The sequence below is a fragment of the Penicillium brevicompactum genome (assembly GCF_028827555.1).
Source record: "Penicillium brevicompactum strain IBT 35665 chromosome Unknown utg000005l_segment0_segment0, whole genome shotgun sequence".
In the NCBI taxonomy this organism is placed as follows: domain Eukaryota; kingdom Fungi; phylum Ascomycota; class Eurotiomycetes; order Eurotiales; family Aspergillaceae; genus Penicillium; species Penicillium brevicompactum.
The window spans coordinates 42,585-62,210 of record NW_026623208.1 but is presented as its reverse complement, the minus strand read 5'-3'; the positions used below and the strand labels follow the sequence as shown (position 1 = coordinate 62,210).

Below are 19,626 nucleotides of genomic sequence, written 5' to 3'. Positions count from 1 at the left end.
GACTCGGCTTCAAGGCTGAGGGTTGATGCAGCGCTTAACGACAAGAGCTTTGGATCAAACCCTCCGATCTTACATTCTCTGCGGCCCTCTCGGTCGAACTCTGAACCAAAATTAGACCTGTCTCACTCTAGTCGTACAAGTACAGAGACCAATGTGTCCCAAAATTTAAAGTTATATTGGAGTTGTACGGTGTTTATTGCTCAATTTAGGAGAAGGTATAGGTCTACTTCGGTCTGGGTAGCTTCACCCAATCTTCAGTAGTGGTTGTGACTTGCCTCCTTGTACCTCTTCGCTCTTGCCTTTCCTGGGAAGTCAGGGCCAAACCAGCACGTGCTGGCGAGGCAATCGTTCCTTCCTCGTTGGGGTTGCGCAGCTTGTTTACTTATTTCCTCTCCTCCTCCCTCTTCCTTCTTCTCTCTTCTCTCTTCTCTTCTCTTCCTTCTTCACATTCGTTTGTCTCTTTCTATCCCACCCTCGTTTTCATCGATTGCTTCTTGAATCTCATCAAGTAATCACCTCACATTCGTTTATTCCATCGTGAAATCGCCATAATGGCAACCTGGACGCGTTTCAAGTTGCTTCTGCTCATGGTCGCCACCATGGCGGCCAGCGTCTATGCTGAGGCTCGTATGTTTTGCATTCACTCTACCCAAGACTGCATTGACCAAGCACTGACATTGACTCTGCCAGAGTGCCACCGCATCGAAACGGTTTTGCTGCAGGACCCAACCACTGGAGAGCACTTCCCAGTTGGTGTAGGCAAGTCACACCTGTCGACTTATTTGACATGGTGTCTCCAATCACTGACTGCTCAAAATAGTCAATCTCATCCCCCGTTACCTGTTTGGCCGTGCCGTTCGCCCGTCCCTTTCTTTGAGTAAGTTGAAACCCTCTTAGGACTCTCCAAGCAAACATCCTTCGTTTGTTTTTCCTTTCGTCAAACAATCCACTAATTGAAAACATAGTCACTGTGACCGTCACGGAGACTACCTGCGGACCGGATGTAACTCATGAGTCGACCACAACTGTCACCACCGATGTTCATTGCACCACCGACACGACCACATCGCTGACCTCTTCCCTACCTGTGAGCACACAGACCACCGTGCCGGTAGTTCCTCCAGTGGTGACCAGCACTTCTGTCTCGTCTGAGACCACTGTGCCTGGCTCTCCCTCCAGCTCGGTGACTCCCTCCAGCTCGGTGACTCCCTCCAGCTCGGTGACTCCCTCCAGCTCGGTGACTCCCTCCAGCTCGGTGACTCCCTCCAGCTCGGTGACTCCCTCCAGCTCGGTGACTCCCTCCAGCTCGGTGACTCCCTCCAGCTCGGTGACTCCCTCCAGCTCGGTGACTCCCTCCAGCTCGGTGACTCCCCCCAGCTCGGTGACTCCCCCCAGCTCGGCGACCAGCACTTCTGTCTCGTCTGAGTCCACTGTGCCTGGCTCTCCCTCCAGCTCGGTGACCCCCTCCAGCTCGGTGACCCCCTCCAGCTCGGCGACCAGTACTTCTGTGTCGTCCAAGACCACTGTGCCTCCTGCTTCTTCTGTGGTGACCAGCACTGCGATATCAACTGGAAGCAGCTCTACTTCGACCACGGCTCCTACATCGACTGTGTCGATCACTGTACCGGGCTCCCCTCCTCCCCCAGGTGGTACCGGGGTGTCTCCAGGCTCTTCGTCGATCACCGACACACAAACCACCTCTACCTTGCCCCAGACTGTTTCAACCACTGTGTCAGGTACTTCTTCGGTTAGTCCCACAGGTGTTGTCTCGGTCCCCATTGGTACCGGCTTCACTACATCTGTTGTTCCCGGTCCTGTTACATCTGTCACAACCGAAACCATTTCCTCTCCTTGCCCCATCTCGACTGGGGTAAGTACCATCCCTGGTACCGGCATTACTGCTCCTGGCCATACAGAGATTGCTACCTCTTCTCGTTCCTCAAAGGTGGTTCCTCCTGTCCCTGGCACCTCTTCAGTTGGCTACACAAATTCGACTCTCCCCCAGGTCCCCGGCACTGTGACCAAAGTCACCACTGACTATCTCACATCCCCTTGCCCCGAGCCTACCCCGGTGACTACTGTGATCACCGTCACTGTTGAAATCTCCTGCACTGAGACTACCCGGTGCCTCAGCACTAGTGTTGTCACCAGCACTTTGCGTGTTCCCGGCACTTCACCGGTCCCAGTCTCTGTGCCCCAAGCAACCACCACCACGGAGACTAAGCCGGCTGGCCCTACCTCTCTGGAGACTACCACCATCTCGGTAACTCCAATTCCGGCCCCTGTTCCAACCTCGCATACCCTCACCAAGGTTGTGACAACAGTGATTCAGCCAACTGTTCCTGGCGTCGTTGGAAAGGAGACCACAACCCTTATCACTACTGTTGTGACGGCTACTGCGCCTGCCCCAGCTCCAGAGGAGACCACCACCACCAAGTTAGTGACCACAAAGGCTGTGACCACCGAAGTCGCGACAACAGTCATTCAGCCCACTGTCCCGGCTCCTATTTCCCAGGAGACCACCGTGATCGCCCCTACTGATATCGTGCCCCTTCCAGGCGCTACCTCTATTGAAGCAACTTCTCTCGTCAAGACGCCTTCTGGTGCTCGGGAAACCAACCCGGCCACTGTTGCCCCTACCACGCTGGCTACCACTGTGGCCCCTAAGCCCCCCGCTACTCAACCTGAGGGTAGTGAGACTGATTCACCGGCCCCTGGCCACGAACAGCCTACTAAGGAGAGTAGTGGCTCGGCCCCACCAAAGCCTACATCCAGCCCCATCTTCAATGGTGCCAACGCCGCTGGAGTCGCGGATAGTCGTTTGTTTATCATGAGCATCCTCATTGCAGTATCTCATGTTATTCACTCCGTGATTCTGTGAGAATCCCATATCTTTTTCCGTGTTGGGATGCAAATCGAGCCATCTTCGGATGAAGCAAGATAGCACCGAATGCGATGAGCACGCTGGGGATTGATCTTCGAGCACCCCAAGATCTTTCTTAGTGGCCCTTATGTTTACATGGGATGCAATGGCACCTTTAATATTCAAATTTTCTATCGGTGACTCATATTTTAGTTTTTCAAGCCTAGCTTCTCAATTCAATCAAGAGTTTCACCGTTCAATATGCATGGCGTAAAATACCGGAGACGAGCACAAGCCTTAGATACTCAGGCTAGCGTGAGCAGCCAGAAACTTGCCTATATCAAGCTTTCCTCCTGCTGACGGGAAGAATCATACTTCTAGGGGAATGATTACCGTGTTGAGATGTAGCTCACAGCCAGCCCGGGACCCCGGGAAAAGATGCCGGGGCCATGCTTCAAAAAGTCGACTTCATTGACAGAGATGGGGCTGACTGGCTTACGGTAGATTGATTCATGGGATTGAATGCGTTAATAAACCCTACAGGATTGATTGAATTGCGTAGCTTAGAATAACAAGCTAGGGTATCTCAGATAACTAACGAGAATGCATATGTGCATTTGAAGTGTACACGGGACAAGTGGGCGAACGGTGCAGACAGCAGACATCCCTGCCTGACAAAGGTTCAAGATTCAACCTCGCCGAGAGATTCAAGGTCCCTTGCGAATGTGCAGATTCGACATCCACCGCCGATCTTGTCACGCAAAATCCTTGCCGTCGTCACTTTAGGGCCAACAGTGCGAGAAGCGGTGGCAGACAAAGACTCATCAACTGGTGACATCGGTCGAGGTGTGTGGTCGATAGATCGATCGCGACTGTTTGTGCCAGATAGAGGTGTATCGGCATGCAAGTGAGATAGGTGGAAAATGTGGCCACAGGCAAATCCAACCAGAATCTCTTTTTCTAAAATCTCTTTATTAGCATATATTCTCAATGCAATCATTGCACCGAGCGGAGACACACCGTTTGCATGGAAAGCAGCATTGCACCCCCCGCATCTTCCTTGTCCGGGGGTTGCGAGTCTGTTGGCGCCACTTTTTTCGGATAATTGACCTTGACCTTGGGTCTTGGTTGTTGGTGTCAGGTTCAGATCTTGATCGGTATGTTCTTGCACATCGAACTTGATTCCGCGGCATTGGCCTTTGCGGAGGGAATCCATGCCAAGAGCAACCTCACTTTGCATGACTCTGGCTGCGCCTTGGCTGATGCTGGCCTGTAGGTCATGTTCACGGATCAAACGAGTCAGGCCTTCTCTGAGACCCTCAATCTCCAGCCCACTCGGAATTCGGCGCACCAGTTTGATCGGATCGATTGCTGTCCCAGCCTCAACCAACAGGCCGTGGATGAACTTCGGTTTGTCCATCGAATAATCGAGCAGATCTTCCCACAGGTCCGGATCCTCTTGAGATTTGGCAAATGAGATGGCCTGAGAAACGTCTTTGAGATCCGACAAGATCAGGTTTAGAGCCCGTTTGGTTTGTCCCATCTTAGACAAGAGATAGATCAATTCCGAAGTGTATTTATGTTCATCGCAGATGTACGTGGCTTTCTCGAAAGAATATGAAATGCTGTTCTGTAGGAACTCCATTAAAAGAGGACGGTCATAATCGGCAAAGACCTCAACGGTTGTATCGGCGAAATTGTCAATCAAGGCTTTACCTTCATCGGCAGCAAGCTTGCTGGCTGCATCCCGAGCATGGACCCCACGTCCTCTGCGAGGTTTAGATGTATCATGGGGCAATGACTCGCCACGCCAGAGGGCACGAAGATAGAAATAAAGAAACAAGAATCGGTTTGCCCCGATCAGCTGTGATACCACAGTTTCCGGGAGAACGATCCCGGTGTATGCTTCACTGACAAGAAGCCGCGTAGGCTCAGAGGTCAGCTGCTCCAGCTCGGACCTCGGGGCTGACTTCATCTGCTCTTTGGAAATGCGAATCATGATGAAGGCCGGGATATCATCGGTGACTGCATCAAGTAAGCGGTGCTCGCGAACTAAGGCCATGGCTGCGTCCGCATCTTTCAGTCGGATGTAACAACGCAAAGCCTCGCGATAATGACCTCCGACCAAGAACAATTTGGCTAGACAATCCGTGAGTGTTCGCCAGTGCTCTGATTCAATTGGCACGGACTCTGATTTCAGCTGTGATTCGATAGCTTCGGTTATGGTGCTCGGTTCGAACAAATCAGAAGGCCATGTCTCAACCAGTTCTTTGAACCTGGTCAGATCTCGGGACACATAATGGAGGAGTATAGTTTCATAGATCACAGACGACAGGGGTGGGTTCAAGTCAACCGGGACGTGTGGAGTAATCTCGTCAAGCTTCTGATTGTTGATGAAGACCCACGCCCAATGCTCCCACTGCGGAGCATTGTGAATGACGTTACTGCAGACCCTGACAGCATCAACCCACTTCTCCTGGTCAACAAGCTGTTTGACCCAGAGTTCTCCAAGGCGAGCTTTTTCTTGCTCAGCGAAAGAGATTTTGGGTTGCCCGGTGGTTGTCACAGACGACCTGTCGTCGGCGAAGAACTCCCCCAGGCTGGTTTGTGATTTCCCAGCAACCTGTGAAGCAATCTCGCTGACATCGGGGATTGAGCCTGCAGCTTCAGGGTGTTCGTCCACAAGGTGCCAGGCGTCCTCGTACTGACCATGCATATCGAGCCACGACAGACGATCAGCAAGGTCTCTTTTGACGGCGACAACGCAGTCATACGGGCTGTGGACAAAGATTTTAGCACCAGAGGCACCTGAAACCTCTTGGACCTCCTTCGGGAGAGTTTCCTCAATCGAAGAGAATTTAGACCTAAATGAGGGCGGAGCTTTGCCCGAGCCTTTGTCGCCGCTGCTTGTGGTACTGCGGATGCTAGCACCAGAGCTAAAGAGCCGAGCCGAGTACATGGTGGCATCCAATAGCCCATATCCAAGGGCGCCAAGGGCTCCACGTTGCGCGAGCTGCCCCTCCGGTGTCTTCCATGGCGGTAAAACGCTCAAGTGATAATCAGATGCCGAGAGTCCCTCAAACCGATTTATTGAGAGGGTATCAGCACTGATTTCTTCTTTGGTTTCAATATCAATGACGCGAAGTTCAGGTTCCAGACCCTTGCGCCGATTGTATCGCCCTGTCTCTTTTCCATTCTGGCCATCACCTCCCTCGGTTTCCATATATGCGAGAATGACAAGAAGGCGAGGAGTGTACAATGATATGCCCGATACCAAGCAGTCGGTTCGTAGTCTGAATTTGTCGAGTTAGCAGATTGAAAACAATTGGGGTAGCCGAAATTACTTGCATGGCAACAACCTCCGCAGATCCAAGTCTCTCGCCCTTGGAGGACTTGCTTGCCCTTTCGGGGTAGACGTCAATGACCCAAACGGTCCCTCCCCAACCAACAACGAGCTTTTCAACCTTTTCAATGGACGCTGCAGGTTGCGTTTGTGGGATTTCAGTTCCGTCTTCGGGATTGAGATGGTCATAGCTGTCCAAAGCAGACTGGTCGATCCATTCTGCGCGAGCTTTCCACACGCCGGACATTTCTTCCCAGCCGGGCCGGTTTGGGCGATCGATGTGACTGATACGTTTCCAAGCAAACTCTGTCTCTGAAGAGTCTAGATGCAAGTTGGACCGCATGATCTTGATGCCTTCTTCATTGACCCAAGCTACGTATTTCCCCGACAAAGACCACCTGATGGTGCTGATAGCCCCTTCGCCGCTGTGGATGACTATGTCTTTCCCGCTATTAGATGCCAGACCCATCGATCCAAGCCAGCTTGATGCTGTCGCAGCTGCACCCCCCCATTGTTGTGGAATTGGACGTCGCTCCAATACGGCCACCGGTGGTCAGTATCAAATCACCAGCTCGTCCGCCCGACAGAAAGGTCCGGTCATTCTTGTAGTCTGGCGACAAAGCAACAGACTGCACTGGACGGCCGAAATTGCGCAGCATCACATCCTTGGGATCTACTAACGAGGAGATGCACACGTTGCCATCAATTGAAGATGTACCAATGTAAATCGAGTTGGATGGTATCGGAGGAACGGCTGGACGGTTCGCAAGCTTTGCTTGTCCACGGATGCTGCCTGTCGTGGTAGATGACTGCGTGGGGGGCCGGGGGTCTTCTGCGGTATGTCTGCCGAAACCGTCTGATTTGAGGCTCGGAAGCGGAGGAGGGAACGGCGATATGGATATGGATGTGACGCTTGCTGAGTGCGCATGGTATACGCGGAGAGACTTCAGAAGGGGCAAGGACAGCACATGCTAGGTTGGGTCAGCTTGCGGAGTTAGTGGGCGCAGTTGTGATTCACTTACGACATTTCCATTGTGAGACCCAACTATCTGGATAGGCTGTCAGTCCTTAAATTCAAACAGTATGGCACAGAGAAGGATACCATCTTGTCTCCTGCTACCAGGAAAGAGCTGGTGGCGTCTGAATTGCGGTATACCGAGCCCAAATGTTTCGTCAGGTATGCGTACTTAAGGCGAGGCTCCTCGTCTTCAGATTCTTCGTCATCGTCAACCTCTTCATCATCTCCTTCGTTGTCACTGCTGCTCGAGTCATGGTCATTGAGTTGGTGGTTCCGATCTTGGGGCCCCGAACTCGTCTGTGTAGATGATATGCTTCGTTCGGAGGAGTCAATAGGAGTCATTTGAGCGGCACTCTCGTCTAACGGTGTCGCGCCAGGCGCATCCATGGCGTATCCCTCACAGCACCTGCAGCTCCCAAGTTAGTTGAAGTGAAATGCGACACGCCAGAAGCGGGATTCCGTAGTTCTGCAGTTGGACCGCAACTAACTAGTTATGCCAGGGCGCCGAGCTTGCGGTGACTAAGCGGAAACGATGTCATCAAACCATCGGACCTCGGAAGCCCCGACTTTTGTTTTCGACATGCTCATAATGTTTGGGAAACCCTATGTCTGTTTGGGCTGCAGGCGCACACTGTCAAGGCCTATTTTGCGATCACAGACCCAATTAATATTCGGATATCCTTCATTGCTACTCCCGCGGCGCAAGGAATTCTTCTCATCTGGCACCCACCTGAACCAATCTAGAGGACAAGCCAGCAATCATCCCACCGAGACTCACCCGGATTCGCAAAACCAACGACGAAGAGGAAGTAGGTCGCCAGCAGCTCCCACATCATTGCGGAGAGTAGCAGTGGAAGCACAAAGGTCGAAGGATGGGTTCATCTCCAAAGCGTTGCTACGAGAGCAGGGACTAAATGGAACCAAGGTACCTGACATTGGAATGCTCCATGATGTGGACTTGACTTGTAGAAAACTAACAAATTTCTCTGGGACATCTAGACAGTAACTGCGTACGCCGTGGCCGAACAATTCGACATTCGCCGGGTCCGAGACATCTTGCAAGAAAAAGGATATGAACCAGATCCATTGGAGACCGGGCTCTTCCCACAAGTTGTGCATGTTCAAATCCCTATAGACTCCATTCGGCGCGTTACAAACCCGTCCAGTACAGACCTACCATCTGACGAGGTGGGCGATGTTTTTGTATTTCCGTCTGGCACAGTGGTGGCATGGTCGCTACCGGAAGGCTTTACGTCATTCCTAGCCACGCGAACTCTTCTGCCCGCGGCAGAGGGTGCTCACATAGATGAGCTGGAAACCGAAGATCTCGAGTTCGTCGAGGACCCAAACAGGGACAACAGTGTCATCAAAGGGGACACAATCATCCTGGGAACCAACTCTGAACAGAAAGAAGGATTGCCAGCCACGCATCAATCTGTTGACACCGTTTTGACGAAGGTCGCATTTTCATCTGGTCTCGCCCGCAGCACGAAGTTGGCGGTTCTTGAAAGCCTGCTTTCTAACTATTTTGAGTCAACTCGGCCGATACCAACTCTTCTGTCTCAAGGGTCTCGCCTTCCCTTCACGCGAGACTTCATTCTGCGGAAAACCGGACAACTTCTCAGTGTCCGGGCGCAACTCAACCTCTACTCCGAGCTTACAGACTCTCTTCCCGACATTTTTTGGGATAGTCGGCATGAGCTTGGACTAGAGGGATACTATGAGCAAGCAGGACGGGCTTTGGATGTGGGCATACGCATCAAGCTCTTGAATGAGAAGATGGACTATGCACAAGAGATCGCAAGTGTACTCCGTGAGCGTCTAAGTGAGACACATGGCCTCAGACTTGAGTGGATCATCATTCTCCTCATCGCAGTGGAAGTCGGATTTGAGGTCATGCGGTTGTGGAAGGAGAGGGCTCACGAACACGAGAATGCACGAAAGAGCGAGCTGCAATGCTGACAAAGTCAGGTGTGCATCCATGGATTGAACACCGCTTTTTACAACTGGCACATGAATGATACCCCTGTTTTGTAGAGAATTCATACGCTAAATCCGTACTCCATACTCTGTACTCCATACTCCGTACATCTTCCAGGGTTGCCTGCCGCCTTGTGACTGCCTCGAAGCGCCATAGAGCGGCACCTGACCGCTGGGCATCTCCCCGCGCTTAGTCACCGCCTCTCGTGCGGAGTCGTCTGGGCACCAATTCATTGTTATCATCTCAGCATCTTCAAAGCTGCCACAAATCTGACAGACTCAATTCACCTGATCCTTCCAAAGCCCTTTTCCGCACAGATTATCTCGTGTCTTTGTTCGAACGGCCCTCGCCCTTGGCAGCTCGGCTCAGATCTGTTAAACAAAGATGCGGGGATTACCGCAACAGTTCTTGGGCATTCCCGGACCCCAGAAGATTCTGAAGACCTTCGGCTCCCTGTGGCTTGCACAGAGCTCAGAGGAAAGGCCTTCCCCTGGGGCTTCATCCTCTTGTCCGGTGTCTGAGATCAGCTGCCAGGCTAAGTACCACGGTCAAGATACTTGCTGTTTCAACTACCCCGGCGGTCAGATGCTTCAGACTCAATTCTGGGATGCAGACCCAGCGATTGGTCCCGAAGATGCATGGACAATCCATGGGCTGTGGTGAGATCCTTGCCGCCAATATGGGAAAAGCGACCAGATAACTAACTCATCCTAGGCCCGATCACTGCGCCGGCGGCTTCGATCAATTCTGCGATTCCAAACGCAGGTACAGCAATATATCTCTTATCTTGGTGGATTCCGGTCGTGGAGACTTGCTGGAGTACATGAGCGAGTATTGGAAAGATTTCCGTGGAGATGATTCTAATCTGTGGCAACATGAATGGAATAAGCATGGAACTTGCGTCAGCACCCTTGAGACACATTGCTACGATGACTATCTACCACAGCAAGAAGTTGTGGACTATTTTGACAAGACAGTGGAAGTCTTCAGGGAACTGCCCTCGCATGAGGTAAGTTGCCCCCTCCCTGGACGGAGCTATGTCCCGAGGTCACTAACAGAGTTCAAGTTCCTGGCAAATGCAGGGATTATACCCTCTAGGACCCAAACATATACTCTTATCGAAATCGAACGCGCCCTGGAAAGTGCCCATGGAAGTCCAGTCACTGTTCGCTGCAGGGGCGGTGCTCTCAATGAAATCTGGTACTATTTTAATATCGCGGGAAGTCTGCAAAATGGTGCCTTCATTGCTGCATCACCAGGTTGGTCTCGTGTTTCGATATTTACTGTGTAAAACTAGAGCTGATCATTATGTCTTTCAGATGGCCAGAAGTCCAACTGTCCTTCCAAGGGGATCAAATACCCACTAAAGCATTCTCGGATTGAGCCTACCCATACAGCAACTACCGGCCAGCCTGATCCCACAGATCCGGGAACCCCCTTCACTGATAGGGGAAACTTGCTTGTGTCTACCCTTAACCGAAGGCATGGCTGTATCATTAGCTTCGGAACTTGGTTCTCCTCGGGTACTTGTGCAACTTTCCGGGCCAAAAAGTTATCAGGTTCGTATCTGTGGATAGAAAACCTCTCTCGACTTCTCTAGCAGGAAGTAATTGACGCATTGCAGATGAAAAATTCTCTTTGGAATCTAGCAAGGGGCCTTGCACCTTCGAGCGAGATGCCCTTGCCTGTGGACCCCATGTCAATAGCCCTGCCGAATTTACAGTATGGAGTTCTGTTCCTCTCAAAATCATTTGCACTACTAATGCTGGTACAGATCAAAGATGGGAAGCTTTCTTACAAAGGGCAGACTGCCTTCTTTGCGGACCAGCCGCCCAAGGGACGTAGGCAGAGCAATATTTATGCTTCGCAAGGGGGTCGACCTATTGAGATCGAGATTGCTTGGGCTTCGAAGTAAGTCCATAGTCTCCAAGTGCTACTAAAAGCCAATGGAGTCTTTGGTAGGACGACCAACTCACCTTTTAGGGGTTGGGATGCCCAGGTGTAGGAACTACCGAAGGGCGAACCTTGAAAGGGACCTCAGGAGACTGAGAATACATCCATGGATACATGGTCGAGAGTTCCTTTGTTAGACTAATTAGAAAGAATGTGTGCAACTGAATCATGTGATGGTTAGAGACAACCTTGAAAGCTTCCAAGGTTATAAGTTCCGACGTCTCCATGGGTCCTATACCCTTCGGCTGTCGGTCTGCCAAGAGACGGGTACCTATTGAACTCTTGGAATCAATTTTGGTGCCCAGCCCTGGAGGCAAACTTTGAAATTTGGAATTTAGATGCCCAAGTGGCCACCTGGGCAGTCTATATGGAGCTATCCAGGGATGCCCAGGTGTAGGTAGGTACCTAGGTATTGGTAGGTACATCCGTCGTTACTATCCATGGATGAAGTCAATAGATAGGTAGGTGATCCCGAGGTCTTGGAAGATACCTACTCCGAACCTGGATGTTTATCCATGGAGACCTACAGGTGGTCGAAAATATATCTTGCAGCTATGTGTTCTGGAGCTAAGGGAGAAACTAGATTGTTAGAGTCGAGGCGACCTTGGGCTGCCAGTTCAAACAGAGGGGAGGATGAACCTTGGAAGGATCCTTCCAAGGTTGGAAGCAAGTCTCAGACCGTGGAGGCTCCAAGGGTTTAGTGTTAGTGTACAGGCCATGCGAACGATTTGCACATATTGTAGAAAGTCTATCAGGTAAAACACATCATGTTGACAGGTAAGTACAGGTGAGATCCATTGAAAGTGAGGCATCAAATACACATCGCATCATAAAATGTAGAACAAAGAAGAAGAGGTAAACACCAGGAGCAGTGTCCGAACCACGCCATATTATCAAGCATCCGACAGGGGATGAGACAGGCCAAATAAACTTGAACGAAATAAAATCAGAAAACACAATAACAACATACAAATAACAATAATAAAATGAAGGAGTACAGGGCGTGCAAAAAGCGGCAAGGGGGAAAAGCAAATGTTCCCAAACACCTGAAAGTCCCGTAAAGTCGTATAAATCCCGAATGTGTGCAGAGAAGGAGAGCGCCCGTTTTGAGTGAGTATCGTGTCATTAAAGTGTACAGTGTCGTGCCGTATCGTTGAATATGTTGCTGCGAATGAGAGGGTTGATCGTGCCGTAGCCATGGTGGCGTGTATGTTCAGAGGGGACTTCAAGGATCGACAAGAAATTCGCTTGACAGACATTCAATAGGATCCGCAAGGTCATCTTCGAGGCTGGAAAGACCAGAGAAGGTCTTGGCTGGGTAAAAGGACGAGCCAGAGAAGTCGCTGGTGTCCACAAACTGGTAGCTCGAGAATCCAGGAAGGCTGGGAGTTGCGAGCTGACCGAATTCTTCCCGTACGTCATCAGAGTGGTCTTGGGACATGAAAATATCAATCTCGGAGCCGACAGAAGACTCTGCCAGGGTAGGTGCCGTGTGCGGGGAGGACAATTCCCGGGGGGAGAGACCCGATTCACTGTACAACGATTCTTGCGAGTATGACTGAGAACCAAAGTTTGAACCATACTGAGCCATTGCCTGTTCATACCGAGCGTGTGCCATCTGAGGGGGTGATAATGGCAGCATATCATCCTCAACTTTGGAAGGGTAAGGTTCATAATCTTGGGAGGGCGAGGAGATCTCGTAGTACGACTGCCCAGGAGAAGCGGGTGGCGTGAACGACGACATGGCATTTGATGGTGCATATTTTGGCGAGGTGAAAACGGGGGCATCCTGCAGAGTAGGGCGGGTGGAAGCGGAAGCAATTGATGTAACTTTCTCGGCAACACGTTGGCGAGTGCGAGTCGACTTGGCTTGGCGGGTATCGATGTCAGGTCTGTTCTTGTTCTTCTTGGGTGGCCGACCACGCTTGGTGGTCTTCGGAACGACCCCAGTGAAACCTCCCACACACATGTCCCGTTGGCGGTGGCGCGTCAGCGCATCCTGCCTGGCAAAGCTAGCACCGCAGGCACACGCAAAAGGCTTGTTACCGCTGTGTGTCTTTAAATGGCGCTTGAGATCATGCCCACGAACAAAGTGCTTTTCACAAATGTCACATTTGAACTGGCGGTCTCCCAGATGGGTCTGGACGTGTGACTTGATATTTTCCTTGCGACCAAATCGACATAAACAGTCCGTGAAGAGACAGACCCACTTGCCGTCCTTGGGGTCAGGGCCAGAGATAAACTTGGCAATCTCGTCGTTCGAGATACCAGTCTCTTGCACAGATGCCTTAACTCTAGCATCAAGATCGCCGTCGCGGGAGGGTGGAACCATGGATGATGAGACAATTGAAGAGGCTCGCTTCTTGGCTCCTCGAGTGGAGGATGGAACGGACGGCACTGGCCTTTGTGGTGTGACTCCGTAGGGACTGGGGGTGGGCATGTCTGCAAGCTCAGTGAACGATGAGCTCACCGGGGAATTGGCGGGAGAGGGCATTTGCTGCTTCATCTGCAAAGGGCTGACAAACGGGAGCGGTTGAAGAGATTGTGCTCTCTGCATCTCAGAGGTAGCAGGAGTGTAGGGGAATGAAAAACTTTGGGACTTGCAGGGTGTTGGGTCATTGCTGTACATAGAATAATCAATGGATCTTTTTAATGGGGTAGAATCGGGGGTCAGGGGGGGATGTGTCTGTAGCAGTTTTAGTTAAGAACAGTTTATCGGCAGGACGGAATCCTTACAAGCAGAGGAAATCTGAGATAGAATCTTTGCGGAGGGAGCTTTGGGTTGAACGGAGACTGGATGCATGGACTCGACGTAGGCCGTCACCTGTTCGTGCGGCGCAACAGACAGATTGCGTTGGGCAAACAACTCCCAATCGGCATGGTGGTTGCTTTGGTGCTGTTGGTTGGAAGATTGCTCTCGCTGCATTCGGTGCAGAGCCAGCTTCAGTGGTGTGTTCTCAGAGCTCTCGCTGGCCGACCTGGACATAGTGGGAGCGCCAGTAGAGGAGGGCGCTGGGCTCTCGGCATGGATGCCCCGTAATTGCTCGTGATCGAAGGCTTGGCAATCAGCCCCGAGTGAAGCCTGGGGTGGGTATTGATAGGACTGCTGCGAAGGTAGTCCCGATGGGAAATAAGACTGCTCGGGTTCCTCTGCATATGATGGACACTGCTGGACATCCCGCTGGTGAGATGGGAAACCTGATTTTTCGTTAAAGTAGTCTCGCAGTTGCGAAACCGTCTTTGGCATGTATTGTCGGTCAATGGTAGCCTGTGGGTTGAAGGACCCGTAGTCCATTGTTTGGCCTCGACGATGTGACCGACGTTGGTGCATGATTGCCGAGGTGGGGACCTCGTATGGGGCTGCTGGGGTGGAAATTTGACGGCGATGGCGACCGTTTCCCAGCGCATTCGGAGTGGTAATCATGGCTGTATAGCCTGACGGTTGTTCCTGATGAAGTGTCAGTATGTGAATAGGAAAAGCAGGGAATATGCGACGGAGTGGAAGTTAGAGGCTCAAGAAGCTATGAGTAACCGGTCACACAGTTCAAAGAAATTCCGAACTGAACGACTTGAGCTTAAGAGCAGAAACGCGGATGTATGAAGGTTTTGGGTCTGGAACTGGAGATCTATGTGACCCGCGGTTCCCATCAACAATATGTGGATGTTGGCATAGCAACGGGGCAACACACAGGCGTCTAGGAAACCAGGCTCTGACGAGAGTGGGCCCATCCCTGCCCACTTAGTGCATTCTGTGCGATTATTTCCATTTTATGCTCTTATTCTCCAGATCGCCTTGCGTGTGCTTCGTACAGTAATTTGTATCCTGTCCTCCCTTCTGCAAGGGTCGCTGCGAGGGAGCTTGCCACAAAACCAATTGGTCCGTAGAGGTGGCGCTCTGGTCTCACGTCTCCGGGGAGATTAAAGAAAGTGCGTAGATAAACACTCAACCCTTGCCCATACGAAGCCTTGAGATTTTGTCCAACCAGATGAGCATGGCGTCACACACCTGATATTTGACCTGTCCGACACGGGATCTTAGGTCTCTTGGGTCTCGGGTATCCACATGGTGCCTCAGGCATCAAAGAGTTCAACGAGTCACATGATGTAATTCGTCGGATGTGCATTAACAATGCTCCGACTCAGAGATTTCAGGCTAGTCCATTTGTGGCGGGACCCTCTCGTCACGTAGGTGCGGACTAACAATGCTCAATGAGTAGTCATGTGATAAGTGTTGAGCCCTGACCTAATCACAGCACGTGACTGTCTCGGTTCCCGCACAAAAAATGCACCAGCTCGCTCACTACTTTTGTTAATCTTGCAAGGTTGAGGAAGACACGACTGTCGAGGTGAGTCTACATTTTTGACATGCAGGCAAGAATGCGATGAGCTTGCACCATGAGCTTGCCATCTATTTCTTCTTGACCTCAACCCTCGTTTTGTCGTTGCGCACAGCCCACTGACTTTTATCTTCGTCGCAGGCCTTCATCAAGATGCAGATCTTCGTCAAGACCCTTACGGGTAAGACTATCACCCTTGAGGTGGAGTCCTCCGATACCATTGACAATGTCAAGTCCAAGATTCAGGGTAAGTCGATATCAAAGCATCTTTTTGGGGGGTGCCTCCAGCCCTCGTTCCTATACAGTCATTGACCATTGGCCCCGCATTACAGACAAGGAAGGTATTCCTCCTGACCAGCAGCGCCTGATCTTCGCCGGCAAGCAGCTCGAGGACGGCCGCACTCTTTCGGATTACAACATCCAGAAGGAGTCGACCCTCCACCTCGTGCTTCGTCTGCGTGGTGGTGGTAAGAAGCGCAAGAAGAAGGTCTACACCACCCCCAAGAAGATCAAGCACAAGCACAAGAAGACCAAGCTCGCCATCCTCAAGTACTACAAGGTTGACGGTGACGGCAAGATCGAGCGTCTTCGCCGCGAGTGCCCCGCCCCCGAGGTACGTTCATCCCACTACGCGAAGGTGCCGTTCATAATACTAACTTGTTATCTCCAGTGCGGTGCCGGTGTCTTCATGGCCGCTATGCACAACCGCCAGTACTGCGGAAAGTGCCACCTTACCTACGTCTTCGACGAGGCCAAATAAGTGGTCCCAGTCGTGCCATGGTGTGACATTGAGCTCGGGCATGGTCCTGCTAGGCTAGAGTATCTTGTGGATCATCGTGGTAGATGATGGTTTTTGGTGTATACTTGTGCTACTTCCAATGACAAAAATGAACCAAAAAGAACAGGTTTCTTGCCCCGATTTATTTCGACACGTAGGACGTTGTTAATTCGTTTATATTCCGCAATGTATGTACTTCCAGCCTTGTAGCTCAGTCACTGGACTACTGGTCCGGGAAACCGGACTGAACATTGGCATATTTGCTCTCCGGGTAACTCAGGGCGTTCTCCGTCTGATCTAGGGCATCCTCGCCACCGATGCCGTCGACAAAAATACCGATCAGACTGCCATCGGCCGCATTGGCTTCTCGGCCTCCCTTGTCGCCACTGCTTTCCCACCACATGCCACCACCCAGCCCACGCTGGCGGATGTAGTCTGCTTTCAGCCGCGCCATATAGGGAGTGTCGTAAGAAACCATTGTGCGCGAGCTACCGTCATAACACCATGAAGCGCCAGATTCCTCATCAAACTGCTCTTCCGCTCCAGGTCTTGGTAGCGCCTTGTAGTCCCACACTCCATTCTCCCAACTGCCTTGACCGACTCCCGAGAATGGGGCACCAGGTCCATCGGTGTTCTCGAAGGCACGTCCGTATAGCGGCATGCCCATGACGATTTTGGATGGCGGCACGCCCCCGACGTTGATGTAGTAGTTCAGAGCGGCATCGGTGGAGAATGGCGTGGACGCAGGGTTAGAGCTCGAGGGAACGAGGTTTGCCTGGTGACCAGCATTGGCGTCCCAGCTTCCGGCAAAATCATAGGCCATCAGGTTGTAAAAGTCCAGAAGCGGGGTCATTTCTTGAAACTTCATCTTTTCGTAGTTGCTGGGCCCTGCGTCTGTCAGTCTGGTGGTCTGGAATCATCTCTGCGCTCCCTGTGCTTCATATTCAAACATACCAGCAGGGCAAGCGATCGTCAGGTAGAAATGGCGATCGGGTCCAGCCTCTCTGTCCAGGACCTATTCGAAGTGAGCTGGGATATAGGACAATCTTGGTTGCACGCCTACCTCACGACATTTCTGAAGCAAAAGAACAAGATTCTCGGCCTCATTTTCATCTGCACACAAGAGAGATCAGCCTGCACTTTGTTTTGGCCGGCACAAATCAGTCACTTTACCTTTAGGGTATTCCCAATCGATATCGAGGCCTGTAAAATAGTTAGCTAGCATTCTATCCGTGGAAAGATGTATGCAGAGTCATGCAGCTTACCATCGAATCCGAGATCTAGAATCAGACGGGTTGCTGATTCGGCAAACTCGGTACGACCCTCGTCGGTGCTCGCAGGCTGGGCAAAATTGGCGGAATATGTCCAACCGCCAATCGACAGCAAAACCTTCAGCTTGCGATTTTGCTTCTTGAGAAGGAATAGCTGCTTGGCACATCCATACACATTGGTGCCCACATCATTCCAAGAGTCAGTTGGGTAGTGCTTCTCAATGTCGGACCAAGTGTCGGTCAGGTAGCTACCATTGTAGGTCAGTGACTATGGGAGGACCTCGGGACATGTTGGGCTGGCCTCACACTTCGCCGCTCTCCGGGCGGACATTGGCAAACGAGTACAGGATATGGGTCAATTTCCCCGCTGGTAAATCCTGCGGATTGTAGTTGCGACCATAGATCGCCTAATGCCGCATACGTCAGCATCACCTCTTCCACATGTGTTTATCTGCCCAAGTTTGGACATAGATCACGCGAAGCATCAAAAAGTTGACTGGCACTGAGAGGGACACATACCCAGTTCACAAAGTAGGCGACAGATCTCATTTCAGACATTTTTGCAGGTTGCGTAGTACAGATGTAATTGGAGTATTGCACCAGAACAGCCACAAACACCACAAAAGTAGTAAGTGGAGCAATAGACTTCCAGTGAAAAGCCACAGTTTCTCGAGTGTGAAGGGAATTGTAAGCCTTAAATTCCAAGGTTGATATGCAAAGAGGTACGGAGGGGTACTTTATGTTGCAGCCTAACTATTATGGTGGACTTCCGTACTCCGTACTCAGGTGGCTGGGCGTGGTTATAAATAACAGCGACCCCACGTCTGTGATCAGGGGTCAGATGTGGCGGTGATTGATAGGACAATGTGGCTGAGCTATCAAAATTACTCGTCTTGGTACAGAGTAGCAGTGCCTGAGATTGTTTGTCCTTGAAAAGGTCGAAGGATATATAAGCACTGTTGCACGTTGCTGTTTGTGAGGGTTTAAATTCCAAGGTTGGGATTGTATTGATATATTTATACTGAACTATCCACCCACAACGTGGAGTATATCCTAAACCTAACCATGCAGTGTGACACCTTCACCTGCCACCTGGGCTAATTTCTTATTGTAACCGTACCATTGATCCTTAATCACGCTCTCTTGGTTTATTCATGACTCTTAGTTCATTTATGTTTCAAGTGCGTGTGAGAGAGTACTATAGCAGCAATCTTAGTGCCTGCCCCATGATTCATGAATGGAACCTTGCCAAAAGTGATTCATGCCCCGCCCGATTCAAGGGAGCGAATACTCCGTATGGAGGGAGAATGATCATCCATTCCTCATTCCATGCAGTTTTATCAGGCGACCAAGCCTCATCTCTAAGGCTCACGTGCGAGTTTGTGCAATGACATTGTTGACTAACAAGTGAAGTCCGAGTGAAGTCTGTTCTCATTTTGCTGCCCACATACCTCCAGGGCTAGCATAGGTATAGGTACTGCACAGGTAAGACAAGGGCTCGGTTTCCAGTTTCCATGGCTCCTGTTCTCCCCTCTCCTTTTGTTTCAATTCTACTTTTCTCTTCGTGTCTATAATTACTATGTGCTCCATATTCTCTCGAAACTTTCCTAAGATGATCAATGTTCCAAGCGTGATACCTCGCCTAACAAAGAAAATACATGCCTTGTCATGTATTGATATTTTTTCAGGTGCCAGGCAGCTAACATCTACCATGGAGTATCATATGTGATAATGTTCATTGAATGGGATTGTTGTCATTTGTGCACACCGCTGAATCCGGAGGTCCTAGTTTTTGTCACGGACCAGGAAGCTGAGAACGTATTGTTTGCATTGTTTGCACCATTTATTTTACTAGCTAAATCATGTGATTACAGCCCCTGACAAAAAGAACTGGAATCCATGTAATAAAAGACAGAGATTTTGACACCATTTTTTGAACAGACCCTGCATGGCACCTGATTGATCCGAAGAAGCCGTAACTTGATACAGTTCATTGGCCTCAGGCATTATCTGAAGCCTGAGGAAGCCCTTGTGGTTGGAGCCCTGGGAGTCTTGGCATGTTTGCAGACCCAGCGGTACCAA

General features: G+C 50.9%; 6 protein-coding genes across 6 annotated transcripts; 3 read left to right on the top strand and 3 right to left on the bottom strand.

Moving 5' to 3' along the window:
- Window positions 1–551: 551 nt before the first annotated feature.
- On the top strand, window positions 552–2,881 carry N7506_005828 (uncharacterized protein; the record flags this gene model as incomplete). Its single annotated transcript, XM_056955121.1, has 3 exons — window positions 552–627; window positions 821–877; window positions 966–2,881. The coding sequence occupies 3 exons, from the start codon at window positions 552–554 to the stop codon at window positions 2,879–2,881; spliced, it is 2,049 nt and encodes a 682-aa protein (XP_056809455.1).
- A 664-nt stretch (window positions 2,882–3,545) lies between these two features.
- Window positions 3,546–7,611, bottom strand: N7506_005827 (CLH domain-containing protein; the record flags this gene model as incomplete). The annotated part of the gene is made up of 5 exons (XM_056955120.1): window positions 3,546–6,156; window positions 6,257–6,655; window positions 6,711–7,177; window positions 7,229–7,255; window positions 7,309–7,611. The coding sequence occupies 5 exons, from the start codon at window positions 7,609–7,611 to the stop codon at window positions 3,546–3,548; spliced, it is 3,807 nt and encodes a 1,268-aa protein (XP_056809454.1).
- A 145-nt stretch (window positions 7,612–7,756) lies between these two features.
- Window positions 7,757–9,186, top strand: N7506_005826 (RMD1 family protein; the record flags this gene model as incomplete). The annotated part of the gene is made up of 2 exons (XM_056955119.1): window positions 7,757–8,149; window positions 8,224–9,186. The coding sequence occupies 2 exons, from the start codon at window positions 7,757–7,759 to the stop codon at window positions 9,184–9,186; spliced, it is 1,356 nt and encodes a 451-aa protein (XP_056809453.1).
- A 403-nt stretch (window positions 9,187–9,589) lies between these two features.
- N7506_005825 (T2 family ribonuclease) lies at window positions 9,590–11,120 on the top strand (the record flags this gene model as incomplete). The annotated part of the gene is made up of 6 exons (XM_056955118.1): window positions 9,590–9,864; window positions 9,920–10,214; window positions 10,272–10,464; window positions 10,525–10,764; window positions 10,830–10,927; window positions 10,980–11,120. The coding sequence occupies 6 exons, from the start codon at window positions 9,590–9,592 to the stop codon at window positions 11,118–11,120; spliced, it is 1,242 nt and encodes a 413-aa protein (XP_056809452.1).
- Window positions 11,121–12,383: 1,263 nt separating this feature from the next.
- ace2 (putative C2H2 transcription factor (Swi5)) lies at window positions 12,384–14,582 on the bottom strand (the record flags this gene model as incomplete). The annotated part of the gene is made up of 2 exons (XM_056955117.1): window positions 12,384–13,844; window positions 13,899–14,582. The coding sequence occupies 2 exons, from the start codon at window positions 14,580–14,582 to the stop codon at window positions 12,384–12,386; spliced, it is 2,145 nt and encodes a 714-aa protein (XP_056809451.1).
- A 1,914-nt stretch (window positions 14,583–16,496) lies between these two features.
- N7506_005823 (glycoside hydrolase family 18 protein) lies at window positions 16,497–18,102 on the bottom strand (the record flags this gene model as incomplete). The annotated part of the gene is made up of 7 exons (XM_056955116.1): window positions 16,497–17,161; window positions 17,228–17,288; window positions 17,337–17,386; window positions 17,447–17,476; window positions 17,539–17,792; window positions 17,851–17,951; window positions 18,064–18,102. The coding sequence occupies 7 exons, from the start codon at window positions 18,100–18,102 to the stop codon at window positions 16,497–16,499; spliced, it is 1,200 nt and encodes a 399-aa protein (XP_056809450.1).
- Between the last annotated feature and the right edge of the window lie 1,524 nt (window positions 18,103–19,626).